This window comes from Chelonia mydas, chromosome 18 (assembly GCF_015237465.2).
Source record: "Chelonia mydas isolate rCheMyd1 chromosome 18, rCheMyd1.pri.v2, whole genome shotgun sequence".
NCBI classification, from domain to species: domain Eukaryota; kingdom Metazoa; phylum Chordata; order Testudines; family Cheloniidae; genus Chelonia; species Chelonia mydas.
The window spans coordinates 8335059-8351204 of record NC_051258.2 but is presented as its reverse complement, the minus strand read 5'-3'; the positions used below and the strand labels follow the sequence as shown (position 1 = coordinate 8351204).

The 16146-nt window shown below is 41.4% G+C and overlaps 2 protein-coding genes across 3 annotated transcripts in view; one reads left to right on the top strand and one right to left on the bottom strand.

The window, feature by feature from the left end:
* Positions 1 to 16146, top strand: part of CAPZB (capping actin protein of muscle Z-line subunit beta) — a 110037-nt gene that overhangs the window by 80556 nt on the left and 13335 nt on the right. For both annotated transcript variants that reach the window (XM_037881171.2, XM_037881170.1), the window contains exons 5-6: positions 9925 to 10066; positions 10597 to 10713. In XM_037881171.2, coding sequence (XP_037737099.1) covers positions 9925 to 10066; positions 10597 to 10713 — 259 coding nt within the window. The remainder of the gene's footprint in view (positions 1 to 9924; positions 10067 to 10596; positions 10714 to 16146) is intronic.
* SLC66A1 (solute carrier family 66 member 1) overlaps positions 9962 to 16146 on the bottom strand; it is a 45034-nt gene continuing 38849 nt past the window's right edge. Inside the window, exon 10 of the mRNA XM_037881168.2 lies at positions 9962 to 10093. The gene's annotated coding sequence lies outside the window, so the exon portion shown is untranslated. The remainder of the gene's footprint in view (positions 10094 to 16146) is intronic.

The window sequence follows — 16146 nt, the reverse complement described above, 5'->3', positions numbered from 1 at the left end:
CTAATCATTAATAAGACACTAACACTACCTAAGAAGTGCCCTAATACCAGTCTGTGCATATGCCATTAGATACTTTCTTAAATCACGGTTATCTGTACTATATATGCTCTTTGCCAATTCTTGAGCCACATGTTCCTGTCCAAACCAATCTGAAATGATTTTTGAAGTAAGAATTTGTAGCACAAAATCAAATGTTTTACTGAACTCCACCTGAAATGGCACTTACTTTTTCTAATCTTATGATTGTTACAAAAATTTTGATTCCTTAAGACAAACTTAATTTGCAAAAGACCATGCTGCCTGTTGAACATTACAGCTTTACCGTCTGTGTGGCTGGGATTTTAAAAAGAGCCTCAGGGAGTTGGGTGCCTGACGTCCATCAGAATTCCAGACTCCCCTAGGCTCTTTTGAAAACCCAAGCTTAGACGTTTAGTGACTCTTACCCCTTAATACTGCTAGGTCCCTGTTCTTGAGCCACTTTAGAGTGCTTATCGCCATACATTTGTAGGTGCAGCTGGTCGTTTGATAATTCCAAAGCTCTTGACACCCCCTTCAAGACAATGTTTGGCCAGACAGATGCATCAGAACAAGATAGTGAGACTGATTAAGGATAAACTTTCTGGCTCATATAACTGTTTGTCTTATTGCTGAACATCTGAATCTGGGTTAGAGAATATACATGTATGCTCAGAATAGAGCAGTTTATTCTTAAAAGTACAAGGGGAGATTTTCAAAGGCACAGATGTCTGGTTCCTAACTCCATTTGAAAGTCAAGGTACACTGAGCTACAGGTCTGTACACAGTAAAAAGGAACTAGATCTGAAACTGGCCTTTGGACTATCTGATGGTTATGATCCAGACTGGGGAGCCTAGAAAGTGGTGGAGGCAGGAACCTAGAAAGTGGTGGAGGATACTTTCAGTTTAGGTTGAGTACTACACTGCCATTTGCACCTCTGAAAGCTCTCCCACAGCATTTTAAAAGTATGCTGTGTTTTTAATGAATAAGTTGGTATCAGACTGTGAAGTAGGGTTTCCAGGTGCCCCGTTTTCAACCAGAAAGTCTGGTCAAAAAGGGGACCCCTAGCAGTGTCCGGCATGACCTGACACCAAAAGTTCAGTTACTACGGGGGGGGGGCGGGGGAGGAGGTTGCACAAAGCCATCAACCCATGTCAGCCCCTACTCAGCTAGGGCGGTCTCCTATCTGCATCTCGTGGGCAGGCAGGCTTGGTGTCAGGCTGCAGCTTTGGAGCAGAGGCAGCGGGGGTGAGAGGGTGAGCGATGGGGGAAGGGCCTGGGGAAGAGGTGGGGGAGAGGGGAGTTTGGTTTTCAGCAATTAGAAAGTTGGCAACCCTACTTAAAAGGCTAACTCATCAGTGAATAATAGTCCTTCTTGTAACCTGACTGGCTAGAGTAAACTTGATGTATGAATTAATATGCCATACAATATCTGTGCCAAGCATGATTTCAGTACATTTAATGCCTCATGCACAAGAAATAGTTTATTTTAGGCCTCCCATCTTTTCTGCCAAATATATTTTAATATTCAGTTTTATGCTTCAAATAAAAATAACATGTTCCCAAGTGGTAAGTTGAAATACAGAGATTGTTCTGTGTAGATCAGTAAAGGTGAATGACTGGTGAATTTAAGGAGGCTTAACTCTAGGTTTATTGCATCTTTCCTTAAAGCAGCAGGGTGACTTGTCTTGCACTTCCTAGATTCACACCCAAACAGCAGGTGGAGTAGCCAGTAGTGCTTCAGAGTTCTCCAGCCTAGTTTGTAAAGGTGTAAATCGTTTGAGAGCCTTCAAGATCTAATTCCTATCAACGTATTGCCGACCTGTAACTCAGCGTATCTTGCTGTAGTTTGTCACAAGACTGCTATCTGAAGCTGTTTACCCCTGTACTGTATTTGTGATAATTTCCCTGAAGGAAGGGAAGGAAGGCACTTACCTGTATTTAGATTTTGGGACCTACACCCAGAGCTGTAATTAGGCATTTTAGTGCCTAAGGCGAACAAGCATGTTTGTGTTCCCGAACTGTTTTTCCATCCTCCCAGCTTTGCGCCCAGACAGCTGCCCCACTCACCCTCTCCTGATTATGGCACTGCCTCCACTAGGACCCTTTCTGTAACTATGTACGTCTAAAGAAAAGGAGGACTTGTGGCACCTTAGAGACTAACCAGTTTATTAGAGCATAAGCTTTCGTGAGCTACAGCTCACTTCATATGGCACCTTAAAGACTAACAAATTTATTAGAGCATAAGCTTTCGTGAGCTACAGCTCACTTCATCGGATTCATCCAATGAAGTGAGCTGTAGCTCACGAAACCTTATGCTCTAATAAATTTGTTAGTCTCTAAGGTGCCACAAGTCCTCCTTTTCTTTTTGCGGATACAGACTAACACGGCTGTGACTCTGAAACCTATCATTATGTACGTCTAGGTGCTGAACTACTTGTTTAAACGAGTCTAGGACTCCTTTGTGTACCTCTGCAGTTTGCTTCTTAAGAGACTGACATTCTAGTTTATTTTGGAACAGCATGTGTGAGCAATTGTAGTTTGCAGAATGTAAAACTTGTCTGCGACTTCATTAAATATGCAGCGGGCTCTCTACAGAATGGCCTGCTGTTGGTCACACTGAGTATAGGTGAAAGGCTTGCAAGCAGGTCTCTGCCTCCCGTGGTTTAATGAGCTTTTTCTGTAACTGGAGATAGACCATGGTGTTACAAGGTGACTTAGTCTTTTGTGTTAGAGGCTAATGGTAGTTTGCTGGTGACTTCTCAAAGAGGTTTTGGTCATGACATTTCAATCACTAAGTGCAGTTGAATGTTTGGGAAAATTCCACTACATACATCCGACGAAGTGGGTATTCACCCACGAAAGCTTATGCTCCGATACATCTGTTAGTCTATAAGGTGCCCCAGGACTCTTTGCCTCTTTTAAATGGGGAATGTCATTTTTGACAATGGTAATGTATTGAAAGCCACAAACGCCAGGATTCTAAGCCGCTTCTGACTTTTAGCTGCTCCATTGTTTTGAACACTGTTGTCCTAACATGCAGCATTATTAGTCTTCATAGCTCTCCTTGCAGTTTGTCATCCAGCCGCAGTCCAGATGTGCAGTTAAGTGTAACTGGCATTGAAGTTACACATACCTAATTTTATTGGTATGCTTGCTCATAGGACTGTTGCACCTGTGTGTGCTGGAAATAATTTCTGTAAAATACCTGTACAGAATCCGCAGGCATATTTTGGGACGTGTTCATTAAACTGGACTGAGGACATACACATCTTATTTTTTCTTGTATTCAGGGAACGTCCTTAAAGAACTTAATATGGCCACGTTCCTGATTGTGTGTGAGATGAGGGGAAAGGAATAAAAGAATTTTGAATAGTCTCTAATTGAGCCAGTAAAAAGCATTATTTCCTGCTCGTTTTTCCCATATCAAACTGTCCTGTGCATTCTCATGCCTTTTGTTTTATTGTTGAACAGTATTCTGTACTTTCTTGCTGCTGTAAATCTGGGATGGGGAGAAGGTCAACGGTGAAATTACCTGATGACAAAACTGAGCTTTCTGTAGCCTTAAAATCTTTTTCCATCCATGAGCTAGTAATATGTAGTCAGTTTGAATAATGGACTTGCTGAAACTGGCCATTTTCTTTATACTTAAAAAGCAAAAATGCAAGTGAACATTTGGTTTTGGGTGGGGGAGGTACATGATGAAAATTGTGCTGTCATGTGTCCTACCAGCCAGTTAAACTTATGCCTTCAAATAGGCTCCTCCATTGACCTCCCCGTGGTATTCAGTCACCCATTAGAACTGCCAGAAAACAGCAGCCCTTTTGGTGGTGATTTTAATGTTTGTAGACGAATGCTCAAAAGCATTTTTGGGAGACAATAGGACTCTTTCCTCTATATATATCAAGAGACTTAGACTCACTTCTAGGTGCTGACCAGCTGTTCCTGTTACACTCTGCAATTGCAAGAAGCATCTATATAAATATCTAGAAAAAAATCAAAGTGAACAGTGTCACTTTACCAAATCCAGTCTAAAGCACCACTTAACATTTTAAAATGGTTTTCATAAACAAATGGTATTGGTACTTGGCATTGGGTTTTGTGGCTTAATGTTGTGCTGCAAAAGTCATGAGCCAGATACAAAAACCCACCCGCTGTCTTTGGCACTACATTACCCACTGGAAAATGCCCAAGTGTTTTTATGGATGTGACTTGGTTCTAGTGAAATTGAGAGCCATAGCTTGTTTTCATTGCAGTGTGATGGAAACTCACTTTACCAGTGTATAGTCCAAAATTCATACCAAGTGTTGTGGAAAGAGCTTTCCAATGCCACCAAACAACTACATTAATAATCTGGTCTTTAATGGTAAAATAAAGTGATCAGTCTGTCCCCTTTTTTTTAGGGTGTGCTATTGGGGAGAAGGGAAACTTCCTCCCCAACCCAACTCTCTTGAAGTTATAACTTTGTTCTGCCAAGCTTTTACTCTCTAGAGTTCCTTAAACAAGTTTCCATCCTATGTGTCCACCCACACAAACTTCAAACACTTCATAAAGCTTTGGATTTCTCAACTTAAATATTTTTTTATTCTCACATTCATAAAGTAGGTCATTTAAAAAAAAAAAAATAATTTTTTTTTAAGTGTGACATTTTTTGTGTAAAAAGACTTTTTTTCCAGGAATTCTGTGGTTGAAGAGTAATGGACATAAAATCTGTGTACCTGACCACGACATTCAAACTATAAAGGGGTTCCAGTGAAAAATGGCATGCTACTATGAACTTTAGATGGCGAGAGTTATTGATATATTGGATCTAGTGCCTTTTCAGTAACTCCAGGGATCTACCTCTTGTGCACAGTAAATATTTCCTGAAACAGAATTTTAAGTCTCTGAAACAGTTTCAGCATTCTTTATTGAAGGTTGGTTACCCCTTAAAGCCTCCATAATATAGGAGTGTGTCAACCAGCAGTGTGGCCTTCTGATTTCTAATAAAGGGCGGTGGCTGGCTAGTACAACCAACATGCTTTTTTTTTTTTTTAAGTAGTCTCTTACTGCAAAATCTTGCCCCCTCCTGCATGCCAAAGAATAATCCGGAGATATCCAGTCCTTAAACTGAAGAAGTCTTGAGTTCCCAGCTATTCTTATTAGCTTTGGAAAAATGTATTCACATTTGGGAAGCCTTGCAAAGCACCAGAAGTTGCCCGGGAACATAGGAATTGCCATATTGAATCGGACCTGTAGTTCATCTAATCAGTATCCTCTCTCTGACGGTGAGTAGCAACCAGATGCTTCTGAGGAAGATGTACAATAATCTGCCCAACACTGCAGTTACAGGTACAACAATCTAGAAAGCTCAGAGGGGCATACATCAAGCTAGTGATTCATGTAGACTGTCACCTCAAAGAAGAAGGTTCTAGCAGTTGTAGGAGCCCCTTGGTAGATTCCAGTTCTTCACTGTGTTTAGTTCCCTTGACCTGGTCCTGCTTTCCAGTTCACCCATGCATTTCCTTTCTTCGTTATAGAAGGCATCAATTTATGTCATACAGCAGAATTTTCCAAGTCAGTTGCCTACCTTTCTGCTTAGTTTTTTATTAAGTTCCTCTGTCTTATCTGTGGCTGACAAAGCTGTCTTGGATATAGTCCAGTCTTTGTGCAGCAAATCCATGCTTACAAATGTAGATTTCAAATCCTGCCAATGTCTGTCCAATTTTCTGTTACATAGTAGCCAATTAACCTGTAGCATCATCTTTATTTTTCCTGGAGAAAGTAAGCTTAAAGAAATGTTCTCTAAGCATGTTGTTCTGGGTTTCTGTATTTATCAGACATGTCGCACATCAGTATGGGCTATAAAAACGGATTAGGGAGGAATAGAACCTGAAATCTAAAATTTAGTCTCCATGTGACTTGGGCTGAAATCTAGTGCTTCTGATGAGTGATATACACTTTCTTCTCAGGAAAACCAGTGAATTTTTGGAATAATCAAATATTGGTGAAGCACACAGCTAACATTTATCCCTTAAACACGACTGCATTCAATTGTTTGCATTATCGTTTGGGTCTCAAGATACTGAAGCTGGCTATGGCAAAGTTAACTTTATTGAAATAGCATGTTAGTATTTAAAACAATATTAATACTATATTTGATTCATTAAATATACAAAGACTAGTTAAAGTGTTTCCATGTGTGTGCTGTTAGTTCTGGCGGGAGGTTCTTCATATGGTTTTATGTGGTTTCAAACAACATTTTAGCACATTCTTAAAATACCCACAAAAGCCTTTATGTAAAATCTCATAAATGTGAGCCACATAAAAATTATTTTTTCCTGTTTCATGTCATTGGGATCAAAGTACAGTAGGTAAGAATAAATTTCCAAAAAACCTTGTTGTAGTCCCTTTCTTAATTAATGTTTCAGGCTCATAGCAAGCTCATAAAATGTATAATGGGGAAACTGTCTGTATACCCTTCAGTAATCTCACTGACTGCCAGTTCACCCTCAGTCATTTTTAGCACACTTGCTATGGAGGCAGATGTAGGTTCTATTCTCTAGCCTTTCAGCCATTCTGCTGTCTTCTCCAAGGACGCATCGGTCAGGCTGGAACTTCAGGTTTCTGAGAAACTGCAAGGCACACTGATCAGTGCAGAAGTTACAGTCCATTCCCAGATGCTTCAGGAGAGTGTGAGGGTTTTTTTTGTAACCCAACAGAATTCTGGCTTCGCATGTCTGCTCAGTTGAAAGGTGTTCCCTTTTTAATGGGGGTAATGTCTCTGGATAACCATACTTCATAGGACAGTACTATATGCTTCTTTGTTACTAAATGCCAAATCTGTGCTTGCTGATCCATAGTGAAGGTCCCTCGCTGGACACTAACTGCTGTAGTATTGAATTAACTGTTTATACCTGTCTCCCAGTCTTCAGCATTCTTTGGTATGATGGTAGATATGTGCCATAAGGAAGAATTTGGGTAGCACTGGGGTCTCTTTGTGTGTGTGTGTGTGTGTGTGTGTTTTTAAGCTTTGATTTGTGTCCTACAGATGCAGAGAGAATATTTGAGCAGAGTAGGCCACATTCCTTTACAATAATCTTTCTATCTGTTCACACTATTCTGTGGGCACTGGGTGGGGAGGACACATTTTACTTCTGGAACTGTCTGTAACATATCCGGAGATTTAAAATGAACAGCACATGGAATCAAACTTTAAATGCAGTTAATAAAAAGATTTTTGTCATGTTAATAATGGAGTGGGGTTTTCCTTTCTTGCTGAAGGGAAACATGAAATCACTTGTAAATTTAAATGAACATGCTCCTCAAAAGGCAGTTAAAGTTAGGGCTGCAAAACTGTTTAACCTGGATGACTTTTTCCTTCCCTTGGCTTGAGCCTCTATTCCAATGTGGGGGCTACCGCTCAAGCAGCCTTCTCAGATGCTTGCATGATCTGCTCTTGCATTCCTGAAAACATGGATTCTCTGATATTGTGTATACCCATAAATGTACATGGTGAGCATATGAATAAAGAGCACTCATAAAATGAACTAGATGTCTATAGCTATATGAGCACTTGTCTCTTGGCTTTTTCAGCTTCCTATACTTGCACCAGACTGAGTGAACAGCAGACAGTGCATTAGAACCACACTCTTATGAACAGTCAGCTTGGCAGTATACACATTAGGTCCTGTCATGACTAATAGCTAGCAGTATGAGAGACTAGTTAAACAGTAAAGCAGAAACAAAAGCCAAATTAAAATCATGCTATTAAATGGTGTGACAAATCTTAAGCCTTATGATATGAGTGTTGAACTCTTATAGCTGTGTGAGTCATGGAAAAACTTATAAGTACAAAGTTAAGAGAAGCAGGGACTGAAATTCTTTGCTGTAGTAGTTAAATTACTAACATCTCAGTTTTCTGCATGCTGTGGGAGAATATTCATGCTTTACATCTCTTGCATAAGGAGAGCTTGAGATTCACTGTCGACACTTGCTAAGTTGGGTTGAAGGAATTGTAGCAATTGTGCTAAAATGCTATGGGATTACAGTTGCAGTCTGCTAAAAGCAAAAAGTAAACCGTATGCTCCCCAATCCCTACTATATCTGTTTACTTTACAGTAGATGTTTCATCCACCACATGTATAATGTGGTACAAAAGGTGTAAAGCAGTTAGATCAGCAAAAGAGCAGGTGTGGGGTTTTACAGAGTTCATAGTTCTCACAGTTTTGCAAGAATGTACTTTTTGGCCACTAAAAAAAAGGAATTCAATGTTTTAGGTTTATTCCCTGGTTTATACCTGCTCCCAAGCAGAATACCAGGTGGATTAATATTTAAACCTAGCCAGTGGCCCTCAGTACCTTCTCGGACAACATGAAAAGTGCCTGCCTGGAGTGGTATACATACTGCTATATTGCATGTCCACCAGTGGAACAGTTAGCTTCAGATGGTCATGTAAGTAACCTTGGCTTTCTGAAAAGGTCTCTGATATATTAGCGAGAAAGGCAGAAGCACACAAGCAGATGTCCCAAGTGCATGGCTGAAAGACATTTTCTGGGCCACGACAAAACGTGACCGTGGGATCTACATCAACTCTCTGGGAGATAGAAGAGGCCAGCTTGAAGTACGACAATCTGCATCAGCCTGTGGAGCCATAAAAAGCCTTCTAACATTCCCATCACAAAATCACATGGCTCTCCCTTTTCATCAATGGACAAGGTCCGGACAGAAGGAAAACAACGCCACATTATGAAAATGTGCTGAACCAGGCATTTCCGATGACTGTCTGTCTGGAGCTACGAGACCTGGCAAAGCACATGGCTGCTGATCCATGGACAAACGCTGATCCTTCATCACTCGAAATGTAAAACACCCATCCAAAAGTTATGGCCTGGGTGTGCTGCGGGACCTGATGGTATTCCACCTGAGCTGCTCCAAGGTGACTTGGAACCCCAGTGATCATTGGCCCACATCAGCCGTTAAGTGTGGGCATCAGGCAAAGTACCAGCCTCCTGCATGAAATCCATGTCTGTGTTGCTGTATGGGTCAGAAACCTCTTACAAGCAGACTTGGAGTGGCTAGACAAATTCTATATGCGCAGTCAGTCCCAACTCCTGTACATAAACTGGTTTGACTTTGTGTAAAATGTCATCTCCTAGAGATCTGGCCTTCCTTCAATCACTCATCATATTCAAAAGCAGAGGTGCATTCTTTTCAGCCATGTTGCTGGGTTGGACAAAAACATTCCAGCACACCATACACTCAAACTGTCCATGGACACGAGGCACAGCCTGCAGGGCCGCCCCAGAGATTTGTGTATTCAGAGGATTGAGCCAGATCTGGAAACTTCACTACACCATGCCTGGTGTGACACCATCAATGGTGGTCACTCTGGCTGGCCCAACGGTCCTCTGTAGACTGTTTGACTGGCCTTTCGTTTCTAAAAACTTTGGTTTCAGTCTAACTCTGATGGCAATAAATCAAAATTGTCAGCTTTCTTTACACAAACTTCAGACTGTAGCATAAAGCCACCTGTTGGTTCCCTTTTGTCTTAATTAGCAGACTTTACTATAAAGAACTCCCAGACACACTCGGTAGTGAGAAGGAAAAACTACACTATAAAATACAGCCCTTACTTTCAGCCTGATTTGTAGCTTGCTCTGTAACAGCTGTTGCAGTTAATTGGAATCGGAGGAGTTGTTCGCTCAAGTTGGATAGACATCCATAAATAGCTATTTCTCACTAACCAATGTAAGCTTTTTATTTTCCTTAAGAGAAAAGTACCATCATTTTTATTAAAATGAATGCTGTAAAATTATGCAAACTTAAGTTCTTGGGTATCTATTAGGCTCTCAACAGCAGTTTAAAAAAAATTCTGGAATCTGGGATCTTTTGCTTATCTGGGATCTTTATTGGCTCTCTTCCTGCAGGTATTTTGAAGGTGGAGTCTCCTCGGTCTACCTCTGGGATCTGGATCATGGCTTTGCTGGTGTGATCCTTATTAAGAAAGCTGGAGACGGATCAAAGAAGATTAAGGGATGCTGGGATTCCATTCATGTGGTGGAAGTTCAGGTACATCCTGTGAGGCAGCTGATATTCCTAAATGAAAACAAAAGCCAGTTAATTCCAGACAATAAAGGCGTACAGGTGCTCAGCTGAACAATGCAGTGTTGTGTTGGGGCTGTGTAAACCTTTCCTCTATTAATTTTTGAAGTCCCTTAAGCAATTTGGATGAAGATAAGTCAGGGCTGTAATCAAAAGGATCCCAGAAAGATTGAAAATATGTTGTTTTCTGTGCATGTAACCATGCGCTTTTTAAATGTAAAGATCTGCAGATAAATATCACTAATTAAGTAATAAAAATGGGGCATTAGGGAGTAAATTGCTTGAACTAGATTTGCCTTTAGGAAAGTGTGTGTGTGTGTGTGTGTGAGAGAGAGAGAGAGAGCATTTTTAAAATATAAAACATTGGCTTCAGTCTAGCCATTCAGCTATGCTTTGCAATCCTGTGGCTGCTATGTGACTCCCCCATGCTTTGCCATCTTTTAGGTTTTATGTTTTAACTTGTCTCTCCATCTTCTTTCCCTCCTCTTCCCTTTCAGGAAAAGTCCAGTGGTCGCACTGCCCATTACAAGTTGACCTCCACGGTGATGTTATGGCTGCAAACTAACAAAACTGGTTCCGGTACCATGAACCTCGGAGGAAGCCTTACCAGACAGGTACTACAGTATACTAGCATTAGAGGACATGTCTGCGAAGGGATAAAAGACCCACAGCTGACTCAGGCTCATGGGGCTTGGGTTGAAGGGCTAGAAATTGCTGTTAGACTGTCAAGCTCGGGCTGGAGCCTGAGCTCTGGGATTCTCCACCCTCACAGGGTCCCCAGCCCAAGCCTAATTGTCTATACAGCTATCTTTCTTCAGCCCTGGAACCCAAGTCTGGTGAGCAGAGTCAGCTGACCCAGGCCAGCTACAGCTTTTCTTTTTTTCTTTTTTGTAATCCCTCTGTAGACGTACCCAGAGTCTTACAAACTCAAGGCATGTCCTTTGTTGTTTGTATTGCAATAGCGTCCAAAACCCCCCATCAGGATTAGAGGCCCCATTGTACTAGGTGCTGTATACGCTGGGGTTCCCTGCAATCACAATTCATTAAGACAAGAACACTTTTCAATGGTTATCCTGTTACCATATGAAGTTTCTCTTGGTGGTGGTAATGTTGTTAACAAAAATAATAAATTCAGTAGGAATTTGGGTTTCCTTGTCAGTCTTTTAATGCTGTGTTTGAAGTGGGCTTGCTGAATTTTCACAGCTTCTACTTTTACATGCTTTCCTGATTAATATCCTTTAGGTTAGATCTTACATTACTACAGATGGACTTGTTCATTTTGCTCCTGCCTGCCCTTACAAGATCAGGCTGAATTATAAAAATGTCTCTATCTAAAGCCAATCTGGCCTGTGAGATTAATCCTGTATTCTGTAGGATTATTTTGTTTGTTGATTATAATAACTTTCTTTGCGTTTTTCCTGAGACTTCAAACATACAGTACTTATAGAAGTGTTTGGCTGCTACTGTACCTGACTGTTGTAAAACGAATCCTATTGATCCTTTAATTCTTGGTTCTTCACACCAGCATTTTAATTGCATTGCCTTTGCAGAAAAAGGTCAACCTTTTGAGAGTAGGGTGTCCAATTTGTCTAAATAGTCAGAAGTGTTGCTGTCAAAGGCACATTTTATGGGCAGTAGCGGTTAATTGAAATACTGGTGATGGCCAGCAATTCAGCTCCACAATGAGAATCTCCAAAACACACAGTGCCTGTGATAAGGCAGACAATGCATACTCTGAAATGAATAGAACAGTTCATATTGCTGTGAGTGTCTGTGCCAGGTGTGAAGGGGGAAAGGGACATGTATCCACATTGCAGAACTGAAGCACTGTGTTGCTATTGGAAACACCAAAAATTTGCCATAGACCTGCATGAATTTTCTATGTTGATGTTACAGAAGAAACTGATGGAAAAGCAAAAATATGCATCTGGAGACAGTTGTGCATTACGTACTGTTTAAAATCTTTATAGTAATTATGCCTTGGTTATGCTCACCGGGACAAATAATTATCGCTAGGCCTTCCTAATACTTTCAATCTTAGCCGTGAAATGGAGACCAAGGATTTGGCCGTGGCCGTGGCCTTGCACTGCATGACAGCTCATGCCAAGGAAAACAATAGCCTGTTGAGAGTGATTGTCCTCAGTACACCTTGGCCTGCACTACTAGGCTTTGTTTGGTTTGACTTTCACTCTCTGAGCTTTAATGAGGAAATTCATGCTTCTGTCGTCATTTTAACAGCAGACCATGTAATTCATATGTGATGCATTAAAGCAGAGGCCTGCGTCCAATGTAAGTAACTATAAAAAAGCCGCTAGGGAAATGATGCACTACCTCTGTACAAACAATGGAAAACTCTGAAACTCAAGTTAGCTTCAGGTCTCAGATTTTTTGCTCTGAAAATGCCATAGTAGCTTTATTTATGCAAAATAGCGTTGTCAGAATCCAGGGCAAACGGATAATCAGCAAATATTTAGGCTCTTCTGAAGAGCTAGCATGCTGTGTGTGCAGGAGTTCTGAGGTAGTTGTATTCTGTCTAAGGTATCGTGCGTAAGCAGTTTGCTTTAAGGTGGCTGGAGTTGTCAGCTAGAGTACTTTTCTCTTCATGCTTTAAACCCTGCGTATCCCATCACCTAAGGGGGTATCTTATGCCTAGGAACAGCACTATATATTTTCCTTGATAGGCTTTTTGCAGTCTACCATAAAGTTCAACATGTAAAATCATGTTTTTAATTGAATCAGGTCCTTAATTGGATCTTTCCATTGACATTTTCAAGACACTATATTTTAGGCTCACCAGTATAGTTTTGAAATAACTTTGGCTATTTAATTGTTTTGGTTAACTCTCCATTTAAATTAGTACTATATTGACCAACTTGAGGCCTGAAACAAGAATAGCAGATGTGTTCTTGTTTCACTGCAACCTTTTAAGTGTTCACTAGCTCCAAAATACTCTGTCTTGTGATTTGATGGCAGAGAAGTTTTTGATGCCTCAAAAGGGAATTCTACTGAGAGTCATAGCTTGAAACCAATTTGGTCTCCTTGTCACAAATTGTATACTTTCCACCAATGACTAACTCGGTGGAGGAAGCGGGTGCAAAGGAACAGCTAATGTAATGCATCCAAATTTACCCGCTCTGGCAGCTACAAATAGCTGGGCAGGTCTCACATTGAAATGTTATGGTGCTGTGCTATGGGAACCATGTGCAGTTTGGAATGGAAACAGTTGCTCCTCACTAATTCCCATTCCTGTTGTCTGTACTGTGCCTGAGGTTACTCTTGATGTGGCCAATTCATCATTACTGTTACATGCCTGGACAGTGGGGTCAGGGAGTTTTCTTTCTCCATTCTCACGTGTACCTCTCTTCTGCAGTCATTTCCCATTGGCAGAGTATTGTTGCCCAGCACAAGAACCATATAAGTCCTGTACCAGACTTCTTCCTTGCTTTTTTTTTTTTTTTTTTTGGCCTTCGTCTGGACTCTTTTGTGTTTTCTTTAGAAGAGTGGTTCTCTGTGTTTCTGCTATAGAATCCTGTTGCTGTCCAAACTGCTTATCTATGTGAAGGGTCAGTTAGGTTATTCCTGAAAAATGTATACATCAGACCCTCGCTAGAGCGCGCATTGCTATAGCGCGGATTCGCATATAGCGCAGTCGCGGTGATGGATCCCAAATTTAAATATTTAAATTGGGATCCATGGTAATGCAGCCCCCGCTATAATGCGGTCCCGTGCATGGATCCTGAGCCTTGCGTTCTAGTGAGGGTCCGGTGTATTCTAGTTTGAGAATACCTGTTTATTTTCCAAATCAGACACGCCCTCTGATTTGTTGCAGAACTAGACTTCTGTTGGACTGAAAGGAGAAAAGATAGACTTTTATCACCAGAGTCCTCCCCCAAAAGGCATGAAGTGTCAGCATGAAAACTTTATTTTTGCAGTTGCCTAAACCAGGATGCAGTCCCAGGCACTGTATGTTCTGAAGACAAGCTTGGACGCAGTTCAAGAGAACTCCAAATTGAGGCAGTGCAGGCCAGGATGGAGGAAGTAACTTCCAGCTTCACATCCAACATTGGCAGGCTTCAGTAAATATGAGGGCTGAGGTTGCAACTCAGGAAGGGACAGAGTGAATCGGTCACTTATATGCAGTCTGCATTGACTGGGAACAACAGAAGGAAGTAGTGCACAGCTGAAAGTGAAACAGGCCATCTTTAACTTACAGATAAAGGTCCAGCTCCTACAGGGAACAGAAAAAATACCAGTTGTATTTAGGTCAAATGCTGTCCTCCAGTGGATACAAGTAAACCCCAGACATGTTCAAGTCTGAATCTGGGCAGATGCTGTGTGTTTTATCAGTTTCTGACAGACATGATGGCTTTGCCTTTTTTTACACATTGGAAATGCTTGCGTAGTGTGACAGGCAATGTTTTTTTGAGGTGGGGGGAACTGAGGTGTGATTTCAGCAGTCTGCACTTTTATTCAAGATAAGAGCAGCCTGCTCAATCCTGCTCCAGTTTAAGCAAAATAGATGTAGCCTTCAGGCTCCTGGCAAATAGTCAAAATAGCCTTTGGTTGGGCAAAGCTTTGATGCTCCCAGTTTAGAGGTAAGACTAACAGGTGCCTTTTGGAGACTCTTATTATGCACAAAGAGCCTGTGTGTTTTTTGTTAAGTGAGGTTGAACGTCGCAAGGAAGTGCTAGTTTGCTGAGAAGGAAGCTGGCTCACAAGCTATAGTTTATCCACATCTGGAGGTGTGGGAAGGGAAGAATATAAATCTGGGGGGGAAACCTAGCCTGGGATTTCAGATTAAAGCACTGCAGATGTGTGTGTTGATATTCAGATTTGAAATACATAAATAGTGAAGGTGGAACACTTGCACTGCTGGATGAAGGCTGGTCTGTTGCAAGCTGAGCTTTCCCTGTGTTCAGGAAGAAGTACCCTGTGATATATCGCTGTGCAGTAAAACACCAGTACAGACATTCTGCCATTTATCATAATAGGAAAATCCTCCCAAGCTTGGGCTTTGCAATTAGGCAAGCCATATATTTTAATCAAATAGAGCTTTCATGTAAAGGCCTATCCCACTGATTTCCAGATGTTGTAGAACTAAGTGAGAAGTAGGGGAATGTATTTCCACCAGAGGGCTCTTAAAACTTGTGGTAGTCACAAACTTTGTGCTCCCCCTTAGCAGATGCCCGGTTTCCTAAATGTGCTGTCTCTGGGGCAGGGAATCGAACTGGTAATTACTTTGGTTCAGTTCAGGTTTGAGTTCAGTTGCATTCTGTGTATTTGGGTTTAATTTCAATTCAAGCCACCCAAAAGACCAATTCAGTTACCGTTTTGAACTGGTTCAAATCATATTTCAGTCTTACTGGAAGTAAATTTAAAAAAGAGAGAGAGTTGAAACTTACAGTTGAAATTATTTTGATTTTTGGCCATTTGTTTGTTTTTATCTTTAACTTTACATGAGTTTTCCTAATATTTTTCTGTTGTCAAATAAACATGATTATTTTCCTATTAGGTATTTATTTGAGTGAACTAAACCTCTTCCAGTATTTGCTCTTTCATATTGGACTTTTGCAGTGAATGGATAAATGTGAGTTTGGGGAATGGGCCATGCCTCAAGTGGAGCATCTGGAGGGAGAAACTGCTGGGGATGGGTGGGAGGAGGGCCTGTCCTAAGGGGGAGAAGGGTTGGGGAGCCATTACCTTGGGCTTGGAGAGGTATTCTGGGACCAGGGAGCATTCCACCTCTTCTCTCCCCTGGGGGGAGCCTCAGGGGGTTCTTCTATCCAACAATAAAAGACCTAAAGCACAAAGTTTCAGAGCCCAGGTCAGCTGGCTCAGGCTTGCGAGGCTAAAAATAGCCATGTAGACATGCAGGCTCCACTGGAACATCCCACCACCTCTGGTTTCAGAGCCCAGGCTCCAGCCTGGACCCAAAGTCTACATTTTTAGCTCTGCAGACCGAGCCCCCTGAGCCAACTGACTTGGGCTCTGGGACTTGCTGTGGGTTTTTCATTGCTGTGTGGATGTACCCAGAGATAACGATTCAA